The sequence below is a fragment of the Lutzomyia longipalpis genome, chromosome 4, assembly GCF_024334085.1.
Source record: "Lutzomyia longipalpis isolate SR_M1_2022 chromosome 4, ASM2433408v1".
NCBI classification, from domain to species: Eukaryota; Metazoa; Arthropoda; class Insecta; order Diptera; family Psychodidae; genus Lutzomyia; species Lutzomyia longipalpis.
In genome coordinates, this window is record NC_074710.1 from 10793308 (window position 1) to 10818910 (window position 25603).

Here is a 25603-nt window from a genome sequence, read left to right on the forward strand (position 1 = left end):
TGCCATACCATTAGGGAAGGCAGCAACACAATGCGGTCACGATGGTAGGGAGCAAAATAATCTTTATAGTATTCCACCTCCACATGTGGTATGTTTGAACACATGCAAAGATCATATGTTTGTTTGCGGGTGGCATATAACTATATACCTACATATATATTCAAATAATTCTAATATAAAAGCATTTTATATAACACCACCATAAGTGAGTTCCAAGCCATCGCAAAATTGCGTGGATTTTCTTTTCTCCACACACATACCTTTTTCCTTTAGCAGAGACCCTTTTGCCGTTGAAAGGGAAGCAATTTTGTCACATACAGTGTGGCTAAATTTCACTTTGCTTGGGTGAAACATAAACCCCCATACTGTACAAGTTTTTCTTCAGCTAAAACAACACTATACCTTATAGAAAGGAAGTGATGCATAAAGATAAAAGGTAAGAGAAATAAGGGCACCCATATTTCTCAATAAACCATTTCTTGTTATTGTCTTCGACATTTTCAGTTAGAACATAAAGGATATATAGTTTTGTGGTATATATTATGTGAAACTGCGTGGTTTCTATTTCCAAAAGTAGCAAAGAAATATATAATTTCTTACCGTGTTCCTAATTGCAAAAGTAGCATAAATAATACCGATGTTTTCTCACTTTCTTAATTCTACATTAAGTTTAGGGATCAAAAGGACATGCACGCAATTTCAAAAGTAATTCTTTTACATAAAAAAGATGAAATAGTATTTGTGCGGGGGATTGTTACGAAGTTTAAATGTGTGGAAAATTTAGCCACAAACTTGCTGTCTCATTGGAAACATTTTGTTATGTTGCTTTTACTTACAAAACTGTAACGAAAATTAATTAATTTTCCTGAATTACTAAAAGGAAATTACAAAATGTTACGGGGATGTCATTCTTGGCATTTGTTCTTAACAACAAATTGATGTAGAAGCTTCCAAATAAGGTAAATTACCGGAAATAGTGCTACAATAATAACTTTGTGATATTTTATACGTTAAATTGTTTAAATAAAAGGCTCTCGAAGTACGTTAATTATAAACAAAATTAAATTAAAATGAAATTTTAACATTTTTCATGGAAGAAAAAATTCCAGGAATTCGAAAATTTAAAATGAAATATACATATATCACAAATGATGTCGTCTTTTTGTTTAATTTTTTTTTAAATGTGTTTATTGTTTCATATTAGTTTCACTTCACATTCGAGAAAATAATCATGATTCGCCTTAGATTTTTTTATTTGGAAAAGAAACAAAATAAATCGCCAAAAACACTTCGCATTCTAATGAGATCAACTGAGAGCGAGCCGGTAAAGATTTGTCAAAAATACAAAAGATGACGTTATTGTAATTTTTTTATCTCTTTGAAATACGTGATGTTCTCTTTGTTGTTTGATGTCAATTTAGTTTTTAGAGGGTTAATAATATTTCTTGTATGTACACTGAAATAGATTAAAAAAAAACAAAATGGTGACGTCATAGATTGAATTTCTATGTCAATTTTTGCCGACTTTTCCCCGCTGTTTTTAATTTGAAAATTACAATTTGGCGATATTCAAAAATTCTTTTTCGCTTCTCTACAAAATTCCTTGTGCTGAGGTTGTTTCCTCGAATTAGGCATTTCGTCATACAGAAACGAATAAAATCCTTTGCTCATAATTAAATGCATACTCAAGTAATTTATATTTAATTTTTTTTTAAATAATTCATGCTAAAAATTATACCAAATTATTTGAGTTCGATTTGTGAATTTAGAGTAATTTTACAATAGTAACACAATATTTATTATCTGTAGGGGAGAGCGGAGCAAAAAAGTGTGATAAAACGAAATGAAAAATGAAATTTTGAGCTTTTTCCAAACTCTTTATAGACTGTTTTTGCCCGCTCTCCTCTATATTTTATACTTAATACTTAAAATTATGAGAACAACCTCCTAAAAGTACCTTCCTCCAAAGAACACAGTAATTATAGGTACCTACATAAATATTCATATCCTATCAAGTGTTGTATAATGAAACTAGAACAAATCAATACTAACAGTGCCATTTTGAAAATCGATGTTCAATTATGTAGCAATTTATTTGGAAAACCCAAAATATTTTTCCCATTATTATTCCAAAGCTACATATATGTATATGTGGTACCTTTGTGATTGCCAATGTTGCCAATAAGGGATATAATGTCTAATTCACGACGAGAAAAAAATATTTCACCGGATGTAGTCAATTTTGGTGATTTTTTCGTATTCAAAAAATATTATAAGAAAATGCAATCATCCACACAAAAGAGACAAAATGAATGGTTTTTCTTTCTTTCATTCAACAAAATATTTATTTTCCGGATATGGAAATTTCTTCATTGCAAATGCAAGAGAAATTGGGGCAATTTTATATTAAAAGCTGTGTCACCCTCAAGTTGGGTAAGTGATCAACAACACGGATAAAATCATTCCATTCGCATGCATAAGAAAATCCAAGGGAAAGTCTCTCCCTGTCCCAGTTTAGCCAATTAACTCGGTCACCGATATCACTGCACAACATGTAGTCGTTGGTGATTTCCTGCCATGTTGCATAAGGATTATTCACCCCAATGAAGACAATGGCTGAGGTGGTGCGTGGTTCATAGACGACTTTGTAGTAGAACTTTGGCACAGGAATACGGGGATTGTTGTTATCTGGGACAAGGAAGAGTGGCTGTGGGTTGCCATTGATGTCGTTTTTGTGTAGGATACCCCAGGTGCCGGTGTAGACTTCCACCTCAATACCACGATCTGCCACCCAACGTCGAACACCATCTTCAATTCTTTCCCAATTGCCACCGTTGAACGTCTGCCACTGTGGGGCGGCATTAATGAAGTAGAATGATGCCCTTTGGTGATTGCCAAAGATAAAGTCAGCTCTAGCTGCTAAGTGCCCACGGGCGAGGAAGTAGTCATTAGTTGGGTGGATTAGATCATCGGCAAGGCGTTGATCCTGCAGAATTTGCGCAATAGTCTGTCGTTGGCGGTTTCTTGTGTACATGAGGTTCACATTGATGTTGCTTGGGAAGTGGTCGTACTGAATAAAGGGTGGTCTTGGGAATCCCCGCTGGAAGCCTTGATTGCCAGGACGCAGCCAAAAGTGGCTGTAGTAGGTTGTTGATGTATCCGTATTGTGGCACACATCGTACAAATGGAAGAATCGATCGCGCACCGGAAAACCAATTTCAGTTATGCGACTTCCACTTCCATGGCACTGCCTTCCGGTATTTCTACCCGTATGGATTGGATAATCTGCACAGGTGAGGCTTGATATTTGATGGTGAACTCCATTAACGGAAAACGTATCAGCACTCACGCACGTGGCAAAGATGGTTTGAACATTAGTGCCAAAGAGTGGGAAATGCGATGAGCAGAAGAGCTCAATTTGTTCCCCAGCTGTGAGTCTCATTATGCCATTGGGATGGGTAGGAACGAAGAATTCGGTAGTATTCGGTATGAGAAAGAGTGGTTGTGGATCACCAACATTGAACCACAAAATTGAGCATTGAGCGTGAGTGGATGGTTTCTCAGCATCTTCCTCAATGGGTGGTTCCTCCATTTCCACATCTAAATCGTTTTCTTCTTCACAATGCAACCCATTGGTGAGCACCAAGACCAACAAGGTGCACAAGAAAATATTTTTTCTCCACATTTTTTTCACTTAACTCCCACACTTTCTTCAAGAATACAGACAATTTTACATTGGGCATTGCTTCCTTATATAGTCTTATCGCAAATCGCAAGCACGTTAACCTATCCTAGACAATTTTAGATTTTATTTTCAAAAAAATAAAGAGGAATTCCTGTACAAATGAATCAATTATTAGCAAACATGGGTTAATAGAGTTGTCAATGAGAATTGAAATATTTGAAATAGATGCAAAAAAATGATTAATATACCTTCAATTAGCTCATATCTCACCGATATGTTATAAATCACTAAATGACTGTGTTTGATTGCAAATAGAAAAATCATTTGTCTTATTTTAATTTTCAGAACAACCTGAACCAAAGTCATCAACCTCTGATTATATTTTTTTTATTATTGGTTTATTTCGTTGACAACCTAAACTTTTAAAAATACATATATCTGAAATTGAAGTTTTTGCAACAAGAGTAATTTGAAAAAATATGAGCAATTGAATCTATAATTTAGTACGGTATTTTGTGATTTTTCTTGAAAGAGTTTTATAAACAAATTAAAGAAAATTTTCTCCTTAAGGACAGACGCAAATTCGGATATACCAGATAGATAGATGCAAGAATCAGTCTTTTATATATTCTCAAGCATATTTTACACGAGAAAAATCATTTCCTTTGAGGTAGGTAGAAAAAGTTCTATAGAGAAGTTCAATATAAAAATAAATCTACAAAGTGCTAAAGGCCAAAGATTTTCTTTAAAGGATATTCGGAAAATGGTTATGTATAATATGTACGTCTAAACCGTTTCAAGCACAAAGGGGTAAAGTTGTAAAAGGAATAGTTCGTAAAGCTCTAAAAATCTTGAGCTTTGTTTACCTACTTTTTGTGCTTTTGGTGTAAAATAATTGTAGACTTTTATACATATTCTATCAAAAGCTCTCTGGTTTTTAAGAGTGCTTAAGAATTCATAAAATTATGCGGGTGCTATGGGTTAGTTTGAAAAGTATTTAAAAAAAATCAACTAATATCTTGACGACAAAATGAAAAGCAGGTGTGATTAATTTGTGTTTTTCTTTTATTAGCTGTGATTCTTTCGTTTTTAATTAGTGTTATCAGTGTGTCAAAAATTTTTTAACAATCAATATTAACCTTGATAGCAAAAATGCTTTCTCTCTAACATTAAGAAACCAAAAATAAAATTATGGTCAAGAAATTGAATTTTCTTAAAAGTAAAAAGAAAATGAAATGCCGGTTTTTGAGTTAAATGAACAACCCACTAATTTCCATTTTTGGAAGATGATCAACAACTTTTGCAAATTCCTCAACTTCGCATGCATACGAATACCCAAGATCTAAATTGAATCTGTCCCAATTGACCCAATTAATTTTATCTGCAACATCTTCGCAAATAATGTAGCCTTGTTCTTCAATTTCATCCACTGTTATGTGAATATTATTAACACCAATAAGGACAATACCACGCTTTGTGCTTTCTTCATAGATAACACGATAGTAGAGCTTTGGCACGGGAATTTGGCCATTGTTGTTCTCATCGAAGTGCAAATAGATCTCCTGCTGTTCTCCATTAATATCGGGAAGGGTCATAACGCCATAAGTTCCCGTGTAGAGCTTGAGATTGGTATTCCTCTGTGACACCATCCGTCTTACGCTACTCTCAACTCGTTCCCAATTGCCAGCATTGAACTTTTGCCACTGTGGGGCGACATTTATGAGCCAGAATGTGGCACGTTGTTGAGCACCGAAGATAAAGTCAACCTTGGCAGCCATATGACCACGTGCAAGGTAAATGTTCGTTGCTGTTGGTTGAATAAACTTATCAGCAAGTTCCTATGGGAAATAGAAAAAAAATAATAATAATTAGGATTTATATTTAGGATTAATATTTTTTTATATAATTCTTCTGCGTCTACTTGAAACATTATACATATAATGTAGAAGAATCGCAGGTAATTGAACCATTCGATTTTTGTATAGGTATCTTTGGGTAGATGCTCTTAACTTTTTGAGGGCCATTTTATTTTTTTTAATTGAACCAAAATTTATCTAAGACTGTGGGTGAAATTATTTTAAGTTTTCTAAGGCAAAACTCAAGATTTTTATAGAATGTCTAAATTTTTCTTCAATTTTCTTAAGAGAAATTTGAATTTTCATAGTCAGGCTGAATAAGGCTAAGTGCATATTGTTCCAAGATTTTTTTTGTATTAATTTTGATGCCTGGAGGTGATCAGGAAAAATCTTCAAAAATTTTGCATTTAACGCGATTCTGACTGAATTAAGAAAACTTAATTTTCGAATAAGACAACTAATTTTTTTTTAGTTTTACTCAAGAACACTTAAGATATTCTTGAGAAGCCTTAAGAAATCTTAAGTGAATTTAACATTTTGTCTCAAAGTTGAGGCAAAGAGTTCAGCGCGCAAAGGTTTGAGGGAGAATAGACTTAAAATTCATTTTCTCCTTGATATAGAAAAAAATCTTCTGAATCAAAATTGTAGCCCGGAAAATTTGCCATAAGATAGTCCACGTGGAAAAAATCAAATATTTTCCCGGAATTTATGTACCAATTTGTCTCAAACACATAACTTTCTACGGTTTTTACCCTTCCAGTTCTGAAAATATCTATTTTACCTGTGATCCTAGAATTTGCGCCACCATTGCCTTCTGGTTAACGTTTGTATATAGTTGATCGGCATTTTTACCGCTAAAAAATCCCGAACTGAGCCACGGTGGTCGTGGAAAAGATCTCTGATATCCTTCATTGCCCGGTCCCATGGTATGTTCAACGTACATTGTGCTCTCGATAATATCGTCGTGGCAAATGTGGAAGAGCTCAATAAAACTCCCTTTAACAATGAATCCCACTTCAATATCTACGCCTGCACCATTACCACACATTTTCCCGGATTTTCTTGCTGTATGATATGGATAAGCTGTGCAGGTAATATCAGAGAAAGCTATTTCATCCATCTTGTTATCAATGGTGAAGATGTTGCCCGTTGTACACGTGGCTCGTACGAGGTCCATCGTTGTAGATGGAGTGGCGAAGCCATTTGTACAGAAGAGTGATATAACATCACCTGGATTGAGTCGAATGATACCTGCAGCATCTTTTGGTTCAACAAACTCCGTAGCATCACGATTGAGAATTAACGGTTGTGGCTCACCGAGACCACCTCCACTCACGCGAATTTCGCAAGCTATTTTGTGTGTAATACAAAATTGATTTATCAATGAAATCAAATGGAGTTATTACTCTACTATAAAATGACAATCAAACTCACGTTCCATCAATGGATTAACTACATATTGGTCACTGATGGCAATCCTTGCATCGGACAATTGCCAGTGTAATAGCACAATCACAAAATGCACCACCTTCATGATTTTTTTTTACCCAACACCCACTTTCAGTGCCACGAAACACAACTGACTTGCAGAAGTAAGAACACAGGAGATGTCTTTATAAGCATTTTGAACCATTAATACTCAAAAAGCTCGTATGTACAATTTCTTTCAAATACACGAGAAGGAGCACGCTATCGATCACTCAACGGCACTTTAAGCTCCCTCATTGATGATTACACACAATATTGTACTTGAAATAACAACGATATCACAGAAAAATCCATCAAGAAGTTGTATCAATGGGAATTGAAATTGAAGATTATGTGCATAATATCTTATATTAAATCGTCTGAAGAAAATGACTCAAAAGAAGTCTGTTTGTACAGCTTTTCTGTTTACTTTTCAAATACCAATTCAGTGTTAAAATTATGCTAAATATGATTGAGAAAAGCCAAGAACTTTTGAGATTAGGTTTAACGACCGTAGAGAATTTTGTATTGGAAATACTTCTATTGAATAAAGCTATTAGGAGAAAGAGGAAACGAGGAAACTCAATGCAAATTTTTATGAATTCATTCCAGCAATGCATGAAAAATTGATTGGTTTTGTTTCTCCTTTTACATAGCTATACTTTTCCGAAGATTTTGTTAAAATAAGTTTTTATTTATAGTTCGTTAAAGAACTTTTTAGGATAATCTTTTAACGATTGTCTTATCATTTTCTAAAGATTCAACTGAATTAGGAAAAAAGTAAAAATACACAAAAATATCAGAACCGGAAAATTCTAAATTATCAATTAGAAAAAAAAGAATAGTAAGAAAATGTTGTAGAAATATTACAAATCATAGAAATATTTTTATGTGGAAAATATTTTCAAAATTTTAGTTTTTCATTGAACCAAATTACAATGAACTTTGTGTCTATGAAAAAAAAAAACATTATATTGAATTAATTGAGAATTTCTTTTAATCCATCCTTTCAATGAGAGAATTCTTGAAAAAAGTTCTGCTCATCTTATTCTCAACATATTACCTATGTAGTTGCGTAATATTAAAATTAATTTATTGTATGCTCGTAAACAAAGACCTAAAAAATCTTATAACGACCGTTTTTCGATTCGTCTAGAGAACAATAAACGGAAGCGATAAAAAAGGAAAAACCACTGTGAAATGCTTTATGAGTTTATTGATGAGAAATCACTCTTTTTGCTATCAACGAAACTTAAGCCAATATTGATTATTATGGACTTGTGCTTGTACCTACTTAAAAACATGTTATTGTATGTACTATGATTAGTATCTCATCTAGAGTGGATCTAGAGAGTCTCAAAATTCATTTTTTATACACATAATAGAACTCTCAAAAAAAAACCCGCTACACTCATAAAAAATTAACATTCTTTATGAATATGTTTTAATTCATGGAGTATTGAAGAATATTTTGTCTAATACAGGGTGTTTACTAGTTTTTAATATTTCTTAATATATATATTTTTTTTAAATTTTCTTCAGAGTTTCTTCAGTTTTGTTAAGCAAAAGTCGAGATTTCCTAAATTCTTATAAGACTTCTTAAGAACAACTTAAAATTTTCGAAGTATTCTTAAGCGAAAGTTAAGATTTCTTAAGTCTAGCTGAATTGGGCGAAATGCATATTTTACGATGATTTTTACGAATTTAGATGTCCGAGACAATCAGTACAAATCTTTGAAAAATATGAATTCAAATTGAACATTCAGCCCGAGAAATCTTAAGTTTCGATATGAGAAAATTTAAAAAAAAAATGATATTTTTCTTAATAATTCATTTTCTTTAAAAGAACTTGAGAAATTCCTAGGATAATTTAAAAAAAAAAAATATCTAGATATCTTATATATTTGCCTTAAGATTTGATGATTTTCACCCACAGGACAACAGTTTCACATATGTAATACAGTGGGACCCCAGTACAACGACCGCTTGGTTATACTACTCTCGCGCATTAAAAATAATGAGCGTGAAGAGTACATCCGAGTGGTCGTTGTACTGGGGTCCCACTGTATTCTTCATTTTCGGATTCTCTGAAATAGTGTCTGCTGAAAGATATATGTACCTATGCTCAAATAGTTAAGACGCGTAATGGAACTTTGCCTATGTATGATCAAAATCATCAACATGAGAATATGTAAATTTTTGAACTATATAGGTATGTATATCGCACAGAAATTCATGGATTATTTATTTGAAAATTAATGAAAATTCGCAAGAAACCATGCTATATTCAAACCTCAATTTCACTCTCAAACTGCTTCAGCAACACGAATTTATAAGCTATAAAGAAACTTTAATAATTTCCCTCGCTTCATCATTTTACGTTACATATAAAGAATTATTAAATTTATTAGCAAGAAAAATTTACAAATGGCCATAGAATTATTAGTTTCTAATCAAAAATAAATTATCCTCCTTTAAAAATTCTTGAATACTTTGAATAGTTGGCAATTTAATTAAAGGCCATTAAAAGATCATTAAAACTTATTTAAGGTTACGAAAAAAAATACCTGTCCTATTTTTTTAATCTTTAATTAATGATTTTTTTTCCTAATTGTACCTGCTTCGGTAATCCTTTATCCCTATTCCTTTTTGAACTTTTGGATCCTTCCCAGCTTGCCTATAAATAGGTGATCCTGTCGATCTAAAAATCATTCACATTGTGTCTTTCGTCCTTACAACAACTGACTTGCTTTGGCTTTTAAAGTAAAAAAAAAATCAAAAATCATCATGAAAGTTTTGAATAGTTCAAGTAGCAGCTACGAACGTGACTGTAAGTACATTTACGATACAAGCTGTGTCGTAAAGAGTGTCCTTGAGTCAATCATTGATGGAGATTGTGATCCATTAATGTGTTTTGGATTTACAATGCCCAAAAAAGAAACTGTTGATATTAATCCCGAACAACCAACCTTCACAACAATTTGGACAATGACGGACAGTGAGCGACAAATGCTTGAAGAGAAGCGTTCCACCCAGAAGCTAAAGATACCGGAGATAATTCAGCATCAGCAAAAGTCTTTCAACGAGTGCTCAAATCTGCCCCAAGAAGCCATACATAACTTGGAAGTGGTCCAGCAGAGTAAGAAAATAAAGCAAACTTATGCAGAAGTTTGCTCCCGAGGTTTGAGTTCAACAAAAGAAGGTATTCAGCAGATGAAGACAACATTGTCGGTTCAGTTGAATGAACCACGAGCCGTAAAGGAAAATCGCAACATTACCGGAAATTACAGAAGAAAATCAAGACAGACGAGGATTCCAACAACGAAAAACTACATCCAGAAGACGAGAATCTTTTGGAGATCAAGACAACATTAAAATTTTTAATTATCTTTAACTTTATTTGATTTTTTTTTTAATTTTTGTAAATATAGCTTTGTAAAGAATTCATAATGATTTTATGTATTTTTGTAAAAATCTTATTGACTTTTAGAAGAATTAAAATTTATTTTATAACAGAAAATTTCTGATCTTTTTAAAAAAAAATCTCTCTGTTGTGTTCTTTCGGTTGACGCCAAGAATTTTCTCTTTTTCAGAATTTTGAGAAAAATATTTTTTTGCATTAGGTGTTCAAGGTAAAAAAAAATATTGAAAAAAAAATTTAAATAATTCTCTTTCAAACGAAAAGAGAATAAAAAAAAACTGAAAAAACGAGAGCTGAAAAAAAATTAAGATGTGGAAGAATTTGTCAAAATTAAGAAAGCTATAAAATAAAATAAAAAAAAAACAAAAAAAAGAAATGAAAAAAAAACCAAAGACAAAACAATAAAAAAAAGTCATTAAAAATTAAGACAAGAAAAAACAGCTAAAAGATTATGAGATAAAAAAGGAAAAGCAAAGAAATAAGGATTTAATAAAAAGAAATACCAGATTAAAAAAAAAAATAAATAAAACTACAATTAGAATTCATTTTTAAATGATTTTTATTGACCTGATCTCGTGGCAATGGAACTATGCACGCAGGATGCATGCACCACCAGCTTGTTTGATCTTCCTCTCAGCCTTGGCTGAGAAGAATTTCGCCTTAACAATGATTGGCTGCTTGGGAAGATGTCCACGTCCCAGGAGTTTGTAGTATCCAAATTTAACCAGATCCACAACGGGGACTTTCACGCCATCCATGGCAAATCCTTCCTTGCCCGCAGCCTTAGCAGCAGCTCGCTTTGCATCGGCATCTTTTGCGCAATCCTCGCGCACTTTGTCACCCACAAGAGTCCACAGCTTGTCCAGGTTGATTGTGGGACAGTAGTAGTGGTTTCTGCGCAGGTGGAAAACCCTCATGCCGACCTTTCCGAAGTATCCCGGATGGTATTTGTCGAAATTAATACGGTGGTGGTGCATGCCACCGGCATTACCACGACCTCCCGGATGCTTCCTGTGCTTTCCTGAAATGCGACAAAACATAACCTCACTAATCATCCGGGAAACCAACAAAATCAATATTTGAGCAATTTTTAGTAATCTTGCGCTTACCGATACGTCCGTGTCCATGGCTCACGTGTCCACGGAGCTTCCTGGTCTTTCTCCTCTTCTGATTCGACTGAAAAATGAAAAAGAAAACACCACGATTAGGACAACATGCAGATTTGCCATTTTCTCTAACATTTTACAGGGATATCCCTATTTTTGTGCTATGATACCACACTATGGGCATTAAACAACATTTCAGACATTAATTTGTAGCAGAAAACAAGACTCACCATTGATATTTTTTAGAAAATTCACAGAAACGCGTCCACGTTTCTCACAAACTCCAAAAGAAAAGACTTTGGCAGCAGGCGGAAGTTGTCGTGACAGCTAAAATATGGTTTTGAAATTTTCGTGAAATTTTTGTGTCTTTTCTGTTCATAAATGTTATAACTAAAAAAATCATCAATAATGTTACAAGAAACACATTGAACTATCTTTACAATTTTTATTTATTTAACATTGAATTAAAAAATAAAACAAAAAATGAGTATGAAAGATTGAAACTTATAGAATATGAATCGGATTTAAATTTCAATGAAAAGAATGAAAAGTTTGCAAGTCACCAAGCACCTTTGTCGTTTGTTTCGCCATCTATTATCCAACATTTTCATTTTGTTTAATGAGAGTGAGATGGATATTTTTTAGGCGCATTCCATCTCGCTCACCACAATAATAAAATTTGAACTTTAAAGAACTTTTTATTTTATTTTCCAAAAATGCGATTTTTCTTATTTTTACCCCAATTTTTTCTCACAAAACGCATTTTTGGGGCTCCTGGGGCACTTAAGGGTGCTCCGGGGCCCCCGGGGAGCCGCTCTGTGCGGAAATTGTGTCTGGCAGAAATTTTGACGGTTGGGGATTTTACACGCACTTTTTTTCCCGGAAATGGGGTTTCGTGACTTTTGGAAATTTTGATGCCAAAAATTCAAAAGTGTTTCTCTGGTCACAAAAAACACAATTTCCCCGGAAAATTCGGTGGAAAACGCGAGAAAATTGCGAAAAAGTGAATGTGTGAGAGAGACGGATATCGGTGAAATGCATCCATCTCATTTTCTCTTGAGCAAACAGTGCCGAAAATAGCCAGTGGCTGTCTTTGGAACTACATTTATGGCGCCAAATTCAAAACTTCGCAAAAACTGCGTAAAAAATATTTTCGCGGTGCTACAAAGGGGGGCTTTGGGGGGGGAGGGAGGAATGAATACGGCCATTTGAAACCAAACTTGCCTTTCATCGGACGATTACCACAACAAACCGACCTTTCTTTATTATATAGAGATGATTTATTGTTTAAAACAACATGATAAAAAATAATTCATCAATTAAATTCGTTAAAAATTACAATTTCTACTAAAGTCTAGTTCGGTTACACTGGCACTGTAAGATTGAAAAAATAAAGATTTTCTAGTCAAAGACCCGTAGAGTTCTTTTTTAAAAAAAAAGTAATTAGTAGATTTTACTAAATATTGAACATCGCATGGTTTAGTCCACTTCACTGGAAATTCTCTGAGTGTGCTGCTCATTAGTTGATAAATGAGGTTCACTTTTATATCGCCTTAGAGGATATGAATTAAATTGTTGACTAATATTTTTTAAACTAATACTGACATTTTCATTCTCTTCCTCTTTGTTTCCAACTGATTGTTGCATATTTGTGATGGAATTTTCCTTCGTGTCTCCAAGACAAATTTCAGGCACAAGATCTTCATCACTCTTGCAGCAATATTTATCCATGCACGAATTATCGCGGCATCCAAAAAGACAATTTGCTGGGGATCTCCTTTCCATTGATTGGGATTTTACTTTAAATTCTGGCTGAACAGTTACAATGGTTATTCCTTGATCACGGAAAAATGCCAAGACGTCCTCCATTACGCGGGCATACGTCTTGGGATCTTGAAAGATTACGTGAGCCGTTGAGACGTATTTACTGCGTGTTAGTTGCCAAATATGGAGATCATGGACACTCTCAATGTCTGGAAATGTCTTCAGGAGGGTATTCTTGAAGTTCTCAATATCAATGGATCCCGGAATTGTTTGTAGTAGTATCAGTCCTGATTCTTTCACTGAAATAAAAATTTTAGAGAAAAATCAGTTTTGAAGAACATTAAAATATAAAATATTTGAGTTACAATAAAGATAAGAAAATCATGTTGATTTTGTGGAAGGAAGCATTGACCATTAACAGAAAATATTATTTACTTGCAAAAGAAACCTCAAAACTTGTGGTTGGACAATATTCTCAAAAGATAACGAGACCAGCAACTTTAGTAGTATTGATAAAGCACTAAAATTTTCACTATCTTTCAATGAGTTTTTATTGGCAGATTATGGCAAAATTTAATTCATAGAGCATTTTAAGCTCTTTCCAAAGCTCCATAATGTATAAACATTTAATTGCTAAAGTATGGCTGTGAAAGGCCACAAATAGAATATTCGTGTCGTCATTTAGTATAAGATAGTTAATATGGAATGCTGCGTCGCAAATGACAATCACATATTTTCAAATACAGGCATCATACTTGAAAATTGAAGGTAAATTAATTGAAATTCAAAGCTATAAAAAAATAATTAATTTATTAATTTTACATTGATTATAATAAAATTACTCTAAGATCAGGGATGAATGAGCCCATAGAGATCAATTTGGGCCTTTTTTTTAAGAAAAGAAAATTTCTTTAAGTTCTTCGATAATAATTTCAAGTAAATTAGCTTATTATTTACCGTAAAATCTGGTGAATTTTGAGAAATTGATTTTTTTCTTATTCCTTTGCCTTAGTCTAAAAATTTCCTTTTAAAGGTAGGTTTGTTGGTTTCTCATTTAATTTTTTAACCTTCCAAAGTCCATATGGGGTAGGTGACCGACCCCAAAGCTCTACCACCTATTTGATTTTTTTTGGTTTTTACGACGATTTTGCAGAAATACATCGATTCGATTAACAAAGATAAAGTTGTTAAGCCTTGGAGGATTTTGCTGGCCAATGTGGCCAATTCGACTTTTTTTTTCAATCGCCTCAGAATTAAAATCCATTTAACATATTGTGATAAATTCTACATCTGCGTATAGGAAAGTTTCAATACTTCAATATCGTCGAAAGAAAACCCGGAAAAATATTTTCTATTGAGAGAAAATTAAGGTCGAACTTTTTAGGTTAGAAACCTCGATCTTCCAAGTGTTAACAAAAATGTAAAAAAAATTGAAATTAAAAAACTATATATGAAAAACCCTTAAAAAATCCAAAAGATTTTTTTGTTGTAAAATTGTCAGGAGACTTTTCATTGAAGAAATTTATTAAGGGAAAACCCTCATTTGTCTGTACTTTGCTTAGTTTCCGTTAAAAAATAGGGTCAATCACTAACCCCCATGACGTGGGGCATGAGTTAGCTTAGCCTACAAAGGGTTAAAAAATTTAATAAGATAATTTTATACTACTCACTGTATGGATAGCTAAGTACAATGAGAACTATGCAGGAGATGATGGAGATCACGGGATCGATGAATTTGGTGATTTTTTCATTATCAATGAAGAACACAATAAGTGAGCATCCAATCACAAAGATGCAACTGCACACATCCCGAGAGATTTCCATGTAGCTCTGTCTATGACGGCTTTCCTGGACAATGTTAACTGGATGCTTCTTTGTCCGCGACAGGCGTCTCTCGCCTTTCTGAATGGACCTTTCCGACACAACACGATCTAGCACAACATTCCCACTTGATGTGATGTGCAAGAAGCTCCCCTGATGGAATGTATAGCCACCAATGAGGAGGTAGCAGAGCCCATTGAGAATAAGTCCTGCAGCACCGATAATTAACACGGGGATGGGATGGTGCATTGTGTCAGCATAGTTAATGTGGATGAGCGTTTGCAGAGCCTCAACGAGGAGGGAAAAGCAGAATGCCGCCAGGAAGATGCAAACAATCATCATTGTGAGTAGATCAATTCGGGTCCAACCAAAGGTATTCCGCAGCATCCCACTCTCATTGATATGCTGCAATCTCTGTTCACCGGAACTCGTGTACACCTCAATGTGATTGGCATTTTCATTGTCCTTTGTGGGCTTTTCCGTTTTACACGTTGCATTTGGATGGGATGCTTTTGTGCTGTACTGCAAAAGAAATCAATCAGAAACAACACCACCCACACGTTAAAAACACATCTGTTCACACATTCCAGGAAGAATTGCATTTTTCTTTCCACTGCAATGCTACACTTGAACTATTTCACGTGAGAAGCATGCTAGCGATTAGTAAAAATCGTTAAAATCTCCTCTACTGATGTATTAAATAATCGCGTAATTTGTAATTAAAATTAATTTTATTATGAAACAAGAAAAAATTCCATAATCGAAATCAAATGAATCATGTACACCAGAGAAGACAGTCTGGGGGCTCATTTACTATTCCAATAATGCAACTACATACCTACTAAATGAATTTCATTAACACGATTTCACTGTGATCGCAATGAGGGAACCCTGGTCTATATTTTTTCTTTGACATGGGGCGCGATTTGACCAAGATTCATTTAAAAAAAATGAGTGGATTTTTTTTAAAGGAGTTTTCCCGAATTTATATGGGAAAAGTCCTCATTCGAGGAAACAATCAGGACATGCGTAATTTTAAAGAAAATTCAAAAAATGAAAAATGTCGCAAAGGATTGTTCCCCATTTTTTGGGACAAACCGGTAAAAATTAACTCTAAAATGCAATTAATGACGTCACAATTGTGTTTTTTAATCATTTTTATACATGTAATATTGGCAAATTATGAAAAACTCAAAGTTAGAGGATTTTTCATGGGAATCAGAAATACAAATGAAAATTTACAATTTAATGTTTTGTTTGAAAAATTTGGAGAAATGCTTCCGAACTCAAAAAATTTTCCAATGAATCAAAAGGATTTTAAGAAAAATTAATAATTCCGAAATACCTTATCAGTTTATGCTTTTTTGTGAATTAAAAAATACAGTAGTGACGTCATTGTTTGTATTTTTAGACAAATCTTTGCCAGCCTTTCTCAGCTGATCCCAGAGGAAAATGGAAAATTCCTTTTGTGATTTCGAATCATTTGTTTTTTTTTAATTCTGTAAAAAATTGCATGAGCCCCTAACGTTTCATCGGACGAGGGGTTTTTCCATACAGAAACAAAGAAACTCCTTTTGGGAATAGTAAATTTTTGGAATACTCGTAAGTCAATTATTTCCTCTATTGAGATCATGATCAATATTGGATTTAATAAACTCCATTTACAGACTTCATTTACAAAAAATTAAAATTCCCCCAAGATTTTCTTCAATAAAAAGGGCTCTATTGGCTCCAAGTACGGGCCTGTGTGCTTTTGAGAATAAATTCAGTGCACTATCAGTGCGAGCATGTTTTTTACATAATAATCACGGTGTTTATACCTCTAATGCTGTGTGATTGGAATAATTTACAAATCATCACATGCAATTAGTCAAACATGTTTTTATGTAGCACTGACCCACAGTGTTGTATACCAAATATAGGTATGTAGAGGTTACAAGAATTACCTTAAGAGAGAGAGAGAGAGTGACATGGCAAAAAAGGGAAAATAGGTTTAGGTATTGTAATGCATTATTCGCTTTTTTCTTGAATTGTTAAATTTTTTTAAGTACTTTTCTCCCCCTCCTCACAAGATTCAGTCCTCATTTTCTCTTTCCACTGACTTGATTGTAAATTACACGTGAAGTGTGCAAATGAAATATGTACGTACGTCTACTCAGCGAGTTACATTTGACTATATAGAGTCTATCACATACTCTTTATTTGTTGTTGGCTGGAACAACAGTAGTGATAAGCTACTGAGGGACTGAATTTTATTATTAAATAAAATGAAAATGATTATTTATTTTGCAACAGGTGTAGACATCTCTTTAAGAGGTACCTATGGGATGAATTGACCGTCAAAGTAAAGGATAAAAATCGATAATGATATCATTATTCTGTGCAACAATGTTAAGGTAAGAGATTAGATAAATGGGGCGTTAATAGGCTGTTCTTGTGAGAGCTTTAGACTATTCTCCTGTATCTAATCGACATATTGTACAAAAAAGTTTGCTTATCATCCCAATATTACCTTCCACTCACCTTAATTGTAATTATGCATCCAGTAAGAGCGATAATATTACACAGCATATGATAAGAGTTCACAAGGAGAGTGAGGGCATGTGTTATGTGGCTGAAGAATAGCTGGATGAGAAAGTATATGATTGATAATATGAGTACAATGTACAACTGAACTGGCTCAAGTGCGTGCACAAAGTCTTTCAGACCCATTTTAGTGTAATTTCCACAACACTTTAAAATTGGGATAGTTGATCACAAATTAGGAAGTCTGCAAAAAATAAAAAAATTCCAATCAAAAAAAGTTAAATTAATTTGATTTAAATTAATCCAGATTCGCCCAACGGTTTGAAAATTTTCTTTATCGACTTAAACTTGATTTAGAACTTTTCAGGCAAAAATTCAAGAGATTTTATTGAAAATTGTCTTTTCTAGGAAATTTTGAAATAATAATTTTAATGAAGGTTTTAAAATAATTCCTGGGCATATCTGGGTTAAGACATCTTCCTCTACATCTTATTTTCACTCAAAAGAGACTTGAATTTATTAGTATCACACATCCTATAAATCACTCTTAATGCATTCATTCTTATTCAAATTGAGTATTTTATTGAATTTTATTGGAAACAAAGTGAAACACTACAGAGTGTCGTCTTTTTCCAATCCTCCCACGCATATGACACAGAATAGTGTGTAAAAATGTAATAAATTAAACGTGAAAAAATCTGTTTGGTGCGGACTTTTTTTTGGTTCAGCAAAAGATTGTAATATTTTATAGCTCTCACTTGCAAATTTGTGGGAGCTACAGTCAAATGAATTTATACAATAATATCTCCCGCCGTGTTTCTCCATTTGACAGTTTCTCTGTGTCTGCGTTTTTCTTTCAATGTAATCTACAGTTTCATTGTCATTCTGACAGGCAAGTGTCATTACTTGGAAATTTAAAGCTCCTGGTAAATAAGCGAAAAATCTAAGAATCCTTTTTGCTTGAGCCTCCCGGGCACATATATTTTAGGTGACTGGGACCACGGAGTTGGTCAAAGCGAAATATTGGCAACTTTTTCCGTGGTTTCTGGAAACCAAAGAAGACACGAATCTCTCTCTCAATTAACCTATATCCTGGTGGTGTGTCGGACTGGCTTTTGGTAGTCCTGACGGCCCCAATATGGATGAAAATGGTCAAGGCGAAGAGAATGATGAGGAGACAATGGATGTTACTGAAGATTCTCCCGGCCCGAAGAACTCTTCGCCTGGTTCAGGATCGCCTGGTGCTTCACGTGATGGCCACGTTGAGATTACTGCCCCGCCCTCGATCATCACTGGTGCTGATATCTACAAAAATTTTGTGGCTGTTAAAAGGAAAAGAAGCCCTAATTCGAAGAGCAAGAACCAATCTTTTGCCCCGAGGACCCCTGCGCCGGTTCCCACAAGTAATCGCTTTGATGCTCTTGGTAACCCAATTCCGGGAACATCAAAACAAAACACTGACTCTAGAGGAAGCACTAATCATGAGAAACCCACCCCCATGTACATTAGAGGCCTTAGCCACATTACTGCTATCCCTAAGCATATGTTGAAATATGGGATTCAGAATTATGATGTTAAAATCCTGAAGAAAGGCCAGGAAGCTAAGATTCAGTTGGCAACTGTTGATGACTACCGCAAAGTACAGAGTGGCTTTAAAAAAAGTGAAGTTCCTTTCTTCACTTTTCAACTAAAAAGCGAGAGAGCATTTCGTGTGGCACTGAAGGGGCTACACCCAGACACGAATACCGATGAGATCTCCAAAGAATTAACAAGATTAAAATTCATACCTCGCAAAGTCTCTAACCTGGCCAATCGACTTGGGGAGAAGACAGGCATCTTTATCCTCGAGTTGGACAAGTCCCAAGAAGGCTCTGGCCCGCACCCTATTTATAAACTGACACGATTTATGCACTATGTGGTCAATGTAGAAGAGCTCCGGAAGAAAAAGCAACCCGTGAGATGCTACAACTGCCAGGAGTATGGGCACACGAGAAATCGTTGCAATTTAACGACAATTTGTTCTGTTTGCTCGGAAAAACATGCCACGGAAAGCTGTAAGAAGCGCGATGAGGGTCAAATTGCCAGGAAATGCAATAACTGTGGAGGTAATCACACCACGAGCTGGAAAGGTTGCAGTGTTTATCAAGAATCCTTAGAAAGGGCGAATCCCCGGCAAAGGCGCGAATTGCGAAGTGAGAGACACAAAAGAAATTTGGCAATTGAGGAGAGACTTACCCGAAATGCTCCCAACAATGACTTAACGTGGAATGATGAAGTTACTCTCGCAGAAATTCTTAAGAATCAGAAGAATTCTAACCATAATGGCCCTGTCGGCAGTGGCTCCGTAGATGTCGGTGGCAAACCACAGAAGGAAAATGATGACGTCATCAAGTTAATGATTCTAATGCAGTCGCAAATGCACGAAATGATGAGAAAGCAAAACGCGCTGGAAGAGAGCGTTGCGTCACTGAGTAAGCAATTGTCTCTCTTGCTACGTAAATCAAACTAACAGCCAAAATGAATGAGCTAAGGATAGCGGTATGGAATGCAAATGGGCTTTGTCAACACAAACTAGAACTTCAAAAATTCTTAATAGATCAAAATATCGACATTATGGCTATCTCGGAAACTCATTTCACATCACTCAACTTTTTTGTCATTCGAAACTATATAACCTACGATACTAAGCACCCTGATGGCCGCGCACACGGAGGTACGGCTGTTTTGGTCCGCAGAGGAATTATTCACAGCGAAATGAACAAATGGGCACAGAAAGAATTACAGGCAACAAACATTGAAATACTCACTGATGGCGGGCCCTTTACTCTATCAGCTGTGTATTGCCCGCCGAGGTTTGCGGTGAGCGAAGAGAAATTCTCTCAATTTTACTCTACACTGGGCAACAAATTTATTGCGGCCGGAGATTATAATGCAAAACACACATTTTGGGGGTCAAGACTAATTTCTCCTAAAGGAAGGCAGCTAATGCAGGCGGTACACAAAAACAATCTCACTTGTATTTCTACTGGTCAGCCTACATACTGGCCCAGTGATAGACGAAAAACTCCTGACCTTATCGATTTCGCTGTCGCCAAAGGTTTCAATCACAAATGTGTCTCCGTTACCTCTTGCTTCGACTTATCCTCAGATCACTCGCCTATTATAATTACGTTAGCAAAAAAACCTATTTTTGTTGAGAAACCATGGTTCCTCACTAACTCCTCTACAAATTGGAAAAAATATCGTGAGCACCTCGAAAGAAATTGTAACATGAAAATTTCCCTGAAGTCAAATGATGAAATTGAAACTGCTGTTGAGGAGTTTACAGGGCTGTTGGTTGGAGCGGCTAAAGCTTCTACAGTCGCGAAAACAGAAAAAAGTCCTAGAAGGGCATTTGATGGTTCCTCCAGGAGAATTAATGATTTGCTCAAGAGTAAAAAAATGCTACGTAAAGAATACCAAAGTACCAGGTCCCCTAGGGCGAAAGCTGAGTTCAACAAAATGTGCAAGTTGATCAAAAAAGAACTCAGGATTATGAACCAGCAAAACTTTGATCATTACCTCGAGGGCTTGTCACCATTTGCTGACACCGATTATTCTCTCTGGAAGGCCGTAAAGTCTGCCAAGAAACCTCAATTATGCCAGCCACCCCTTCGAAAATCTGATGGTTCATGGGCGAGAATGCCGCAGGATAAAGCCGAGCTGCTTGCTGATCATTTGAGTAGAGTCTTCACTCCGCATAGCATTGAAAACCCCGTAGCAATTCCTCTTGTCACCTATGCTGAAAATGCCCTACCTAAATCATTCATTACGCCCAAACAAGTCTTAGCAGTAGTCAAGTCCATAAACCCGAAAAAGGCCCCGGGTCGGGATTTGATAAATGGCAGGATGTTAAAGGAGATGCCTAAACGTTGCATGATGGTACTCACTTTTATTGTTAATGCTGTCTTGAGGGTTGGCTACTTCCCCAGTCCCTGGAAGATCTCTACCATAACCATGATCCCCAAACCGGGAAAAGATGTAACCCTCGCTGAGTCATATCGTCCTATAAGCTTATTGCCCATCCTGTCCAAGATTTGCGAGAAGTTAATCTTGCTAAAGATGTCCCCTTTTCTGGAGCAAAATGGGGTTGTGCCGGACCATCAGTTTGGCTGTAGGAAGGGACATGCAACAATAGAGCAGGTCCACAGGATAGCTGCGGAGATTCAATGTGCTTTAGACAGCAAAAAATACTGCTCGGCGGTGTTTCTTGACGTGGCCCAGGCGTTTGATAAGGTGTGGTTTGAGGGGCTGCTCCACAAGATTAGGCTCTCTGTCCCATCCCAGTTTGCCAAAATCATGGAATCCTACCTGGCTGACCGCTTCTTCAGGGTTAGATACCAATCAGCGCTCTCTGAACGTCACAAAGTACTGTCCGGGGTGCCCCAGGGCAGTGTATTAGGCCCAGTCTTGTACCAGATTTTCACAGCTGACCTGCCCACATCACCCTACGTTATGACTGCCACCTTCGTCGACGACACCGCCATTTTGTGTTCCCATGTAAACCCAAACACAGCGTCCCGAGAATTGCAGGAGCACATTCTTTCTATCCAGGATTGGCTCCATAGATGGAGGATTAAAGCTAATGAATCAAAATCCACACACGTGACATTCACACTCAAGAAAAAATCCTGCCCATCCATCACCCTCAATGGGTCTGTGATTCCTCGGGAAGCCCACGTCAAATACCTGGGTATTCATCTTGACAGGAAACTGTCATGGAAGCAACACATTTCTGCCAAGTTGACGCAATTAAAACTTCGTGCATCGAAACTTTACTGGCTCATTGGGCGTCATTCCAAACTGTCTTTGCAATCTAAAGTTTTGATTTACAAAGCAGCAATCAAACCGATTTGGTCTTACGGATGTCAAATCTATGGATCCGCCAGCAAGTCCAACCTGAGTATGCTACAACGCTTTCAATCAAAAATCTTGAGAATGATCTCTGGGATGCCATGGTATGTCAGTAATGAGGTGATCGAGAGGGAGCTAGGTATCCCCTCCGTGTTTGAAGAAATCTCAACAATCAGCGAACGTTATAAATCCAGATTAGCCCTGCACTCGAATATGTTAGCAAACCGACTCTTCGCTGATGTCAGATATAAGCGGCTCAAAAGGGCCGACCCCGTTAACCTCCCACACCGATGGAAGACCAGTCTCTGTGAATAGTTTCTGAGGACAAGTGATGTTTTCGAAGGGGGAGGCACTGGCCAATCCCTTCTCTGCTTCTTGGTTTTGTTTTCTTTATAAATATTATTTTGTATTATTCATTGTCCAAATTGTAATTTAGCGACAGGAAATAATTAAAAGCCCCTTGGCAGTAAAAAAAAAAAAAAAAATCTACAGTTTAAAGTTTAAATGATCAGAAGTAGAGATATAGCTCTTACAACGTAAGATTGATCTTACTAAAGTCCGAAGATGTGAATGATGGCCTGCTTTTTTTTAATTTCATTTTTATTGCATTTCTTGTGTTCTGCAGAATTACTTGTTTAAAGATAGAATTAAAATATCCTTATAAGACTTATGGGAACTTAAGGAATATTTGAACATTTTTTATGCAATTTTGAATGTATGCTTGTGACAAGGGGTGTTTATCTGGCGAATTATTTCGATATTTTGGCGAATCTTAGCGAATCATCTGAATCTTTGGTGAATAATACGAAGATCCTAAGATTTTCATTCAGATAGGCACCCCTTGATATATTAGTTGGTTCCCACAAAGTATTGTAAGACGAAGTATATGATCAAAATGTAAAAAAGTAACAAACCTTATATAGGTTCTTACAAAAGGTTGTAAGGCGAAGTATATGACCAAAATGTAAAAAAGTAAGAAACCTTTTTGGTGTGGTGTTTGCTTTAACTCACTACACCACCAAGGTAGGTACCCTCATAACGAATATTCCGAATCTTGGTGAAAAATCCGAATCTTTTTCGAATAATCCGAAGATTTTCATTCAGATAAACACCACTGATCTTGTGATTTTTCTTGATTAAAAGTCACGATTCTGATAATAATCTTCATATTTTATTTTCCTAAACTTAACTTAAATCCAACCCAACTTTTAACTATAACTTTCTTTTATAAATATAATTATTTAAATTTTAAATTCTTTGAGGATCTGAATTTATTAAACTATCCCTTTGGAAATAGAACCCTATTCGTTTTGAGACTATGTACTTAAAACGATATTAATTCACATAACATCTGAACTGAACACTATATGATTAACTCTTATTACTCAAATTACCCATAAAATGTATTATTCCCACAAAATGTTAATTAATTTGGGTATAATCTTTTTCCGTTATATATAAGGCAAAATATCTGTGATGTATACATGATATATAATTTCCAAGTATAGAATTCTTCTGACAATTTTTCAGGTATTTAATGCGAATAAAAAATTCTTCACTCAAACACTTCAACTATCTCAAACATTAAAAAAAAGTATTATCAGTATAGGTATTTTAATTTAATTCATGTTCTTCGTATTGTAAAACTTTCGTGTGTCTAATTCAAGATGAGTAAACAACACTCAATGAATAGTGAATAAAAATGAAACACAAACATGTGCTTGTTTAATCAGGCGCAGTGCGAACTTTTTTGAGTTTGTTACAAAAATAACTATCTCATTATGCAATATGAGACAACAATTAATAAATCTCACACAACAATTCTATATAAGAAGCTCCTTTATTTTGTCGTTGGAGGTGCTCCTCATTTCCCACACATATAATTGATTGAATTAGGTGAGCATTCACGAGGGTAATTCATTCAATTACATTGTATTGGAACCAATTTCAAATGATCATCGCCGCGCCACCACAATCACTCTTCCACAAATTCCCTCTCATATTGTCACATTGACGATGACCACTATCACATTATTTGGATTTGCCCACTTTAAACACACATTAATATAATTTTTATTAAACCATACAGACCCTTTTTTGCAGTCTAAATAAATTCACAAATAAGTCAATAAACTTCCTGTGCAAATGAACAAAAAGTGATCTTTCTTCATGAAGAGCTCAAAACAGACTGATCATCACGAATATATATAGCAGAGTGCTTAGCGCATGTGCTTACACTGCGAGCTCTTTGAGTCAACTAAAAGCCCCAACGACTGCACGAAGCTGATAGGCACACTCTCCAATACTCAGTCGGATTTTATTATCAGTTAACAAAAAAAAAAGCAGAACAAATTATTTAATTTTGTAATAAATTCACTGATAAATACATATTTTGATGTCCATTCATATATTTCTTTTTCACCCACGCATATTGACCGAAAGCTATAGTTTTTGATGAGACAGTAAAATATAATTTATACGTTAATAATTCAAATACTGTGGATTTGTGGATTGAAATGAATTCCTAAACGTCTATAGTTAATTGAGACATAAACCATGTAGTGTTATACTACAGTTTAGTTAAGACTACAAAATCATTAACCCATTTTTGGTGTTTTCTTTTTAAATTTTGAACAATTTTAATAAACAAAAATTCTATTCTCCACATTTTATTATTCGTGTCATGACTTCATTTACAGAAAATTGGCAAGTAAAATTTTTGAGAGACTTTATTAGTAAGAGCTAGAAAAACGTTCTAATATTTACCATAGGATCAGAGCTAAGGAAAATTGGGAAAAAATGTTTGTTTGACTTTTCAAGATTTAGCCGTAATTCTTCTTTTTTTTTACCCATCTACAAAATTTTATTTGTTTAGTTTGTAACTTGGAAAGAGCTTTTAATTCCAGCAAAAGTGAAGAGACTCCTTTTATTTAATTTAGGAGCGTCGCTTAATTTTTTTTTAATTAAGAAATGAATGAATTTTTACGAATTTTCCTCTACATTTCCAAATTATTCTAGCCAGGTGTTATTACTTCATAAATGAGTAGTTTTTCCGTAAAACGAT

General features: G+C 35.1%; 4 protein-coding genes across 4 annotated transcripts in view; all 4 read right to left on the reverse strand.

Moving 5' to 3' along the window:
• LOC129796209 (mitochondrial uncoupling protein Bmcp-like) overlaps positions 1–20389 on the reverse strand; it is a 590308-nt gene extending 569919 nt beyond the window's left edge. Inside the window, exon 1 of the mRNA XM_055837992.1 lies at positions 19882–20389. The gene's annotated coding sequence lies outside the window, so the exon portion shown is untranslated. The remainder of the gene's footprint in view (positions 1–19881) is intronic.
• Positions 2317–7135, reverse strand: LOC129794506 (uncharacterized). The gene is made up of 4 exons (XM_055835258.1): positions 6976–7135; positions 6323–6891; positions 4938–5523; positions 2317–3693 (listed from the first exon to the last, which is right to left on the reverse strand). Exons 1-4 carry the CDS (start codon positions 7073–7075, stop codon positions 2402–2404), a joined length of 2547 nt encoding a protein of 848 aa, XP_055691233.1. The 5' UTR covers positions 7076–7135; the 3' UTR covers positions 2317–2401.
• On the reverse strand, positions 10971–12762 carry LOC129796253 (60S ribosomal protein L27a-like). The gene is made up of 3 exons (XM_055838040.1): positions 11766–12762; positions 11539–11605; positions 10971–11450 (listed from the first exon to the last, which is right to left on the reverse strand). The coding sequence occupies exons 1-3, from the start codon at positions 11766–11768 to the stop codon at positions 11017–11019; spliced, it is 504 nt and encodes a 167-aa protein (XP_055694015.1). The 5' UTR covers positions 11769–12762; the 3' UTR covers positions 10971–11016.
• Positions 12793–24803, reverse strand: LOC129796140 (proton-coupled zinc antiporter SLC30A1). The gene is made up of 4 exons (XM_055837901.1): positions 24631–24803; positions 17644–17890; positions 14970–15642; positions 12793–13598 (listed from the first exon to the last, which is right to left on the reverse strand). The coding sequence occupies exons 2-4, from the start codon at positions 17830–17832 to the stop codon at positions 13015–13017; spliced, it is 1446 nt and encodes a 481-aa protein (XP_055693876.1). The 5' UTR covers positions 17833–17890; positions 24631–24803; the 3' UTR covers positions 12793–13014.
• Between the last annotated feature and the right edge of the window lie 800 nt (positions 24804–25603).

What these genes read in the sequence shown, in the direction of transcription:
- LOC129796140 (XM_055837901.1), bottom strand. Translation starts at nt 17,832, where the DNA reads ATGGGTCTGAAAGACTTTGTGCACGCACTTGAGCCAGTTCAGTTGTAC. An exon ending in GATGCATAATTACAATTAAG is followed by an intron (nt 15,643 to 17,643) that starts GTGAGTGGAAGG and finishes TTTCTTTTGCAG; the next exon opens with TACAGCACAAAAGCATCCCA. An exon ending in TGTACTTAGCTATCCATACA is followed by an intron (nt 13,599 to 14,969) that starts GTGAGTAGTATA and finishes TTTTTATTTCAG; the next exon opens with TGAAAGAATCAGGACTGATA.
- LOC129794506 (XM_055835258.1), bottom strand. Translation starts at nt 7,075, where the DNA reads ATGAAGGTGGTGCATTTTGTGATTGTGCTATTACACTGGCAATTGTCC. An exon ending in AGTTAATCCATTGATGGAAC is followed by an intron (nt 6,892 to 6,975) that starts GTGAGTTTGATT and finishes CACACAAAATAG; the next exon opens with CTTGCGAAATTCGCGTGAGT. An exon ending in CGCAAATTCTAGGATCACAG is followed by an intron (nt 5,524 to 6,322) that starts GTAAAATAGATA and finishes TATTTCCCATAG; the next exon opens with GAACTTGCTGATAAGTTTAT.
- LOC129796253 (XM_055838040.1), bottom strand. An exon ending in CCATGGACACGGACGTATCG is followed by an intron (nt 11,451 to 11,538) that starts GTAAGCGCAAGA and finishes GTCGCATTTCAG; the next exon opens with GAAAGCACAGGAAGCATCCG.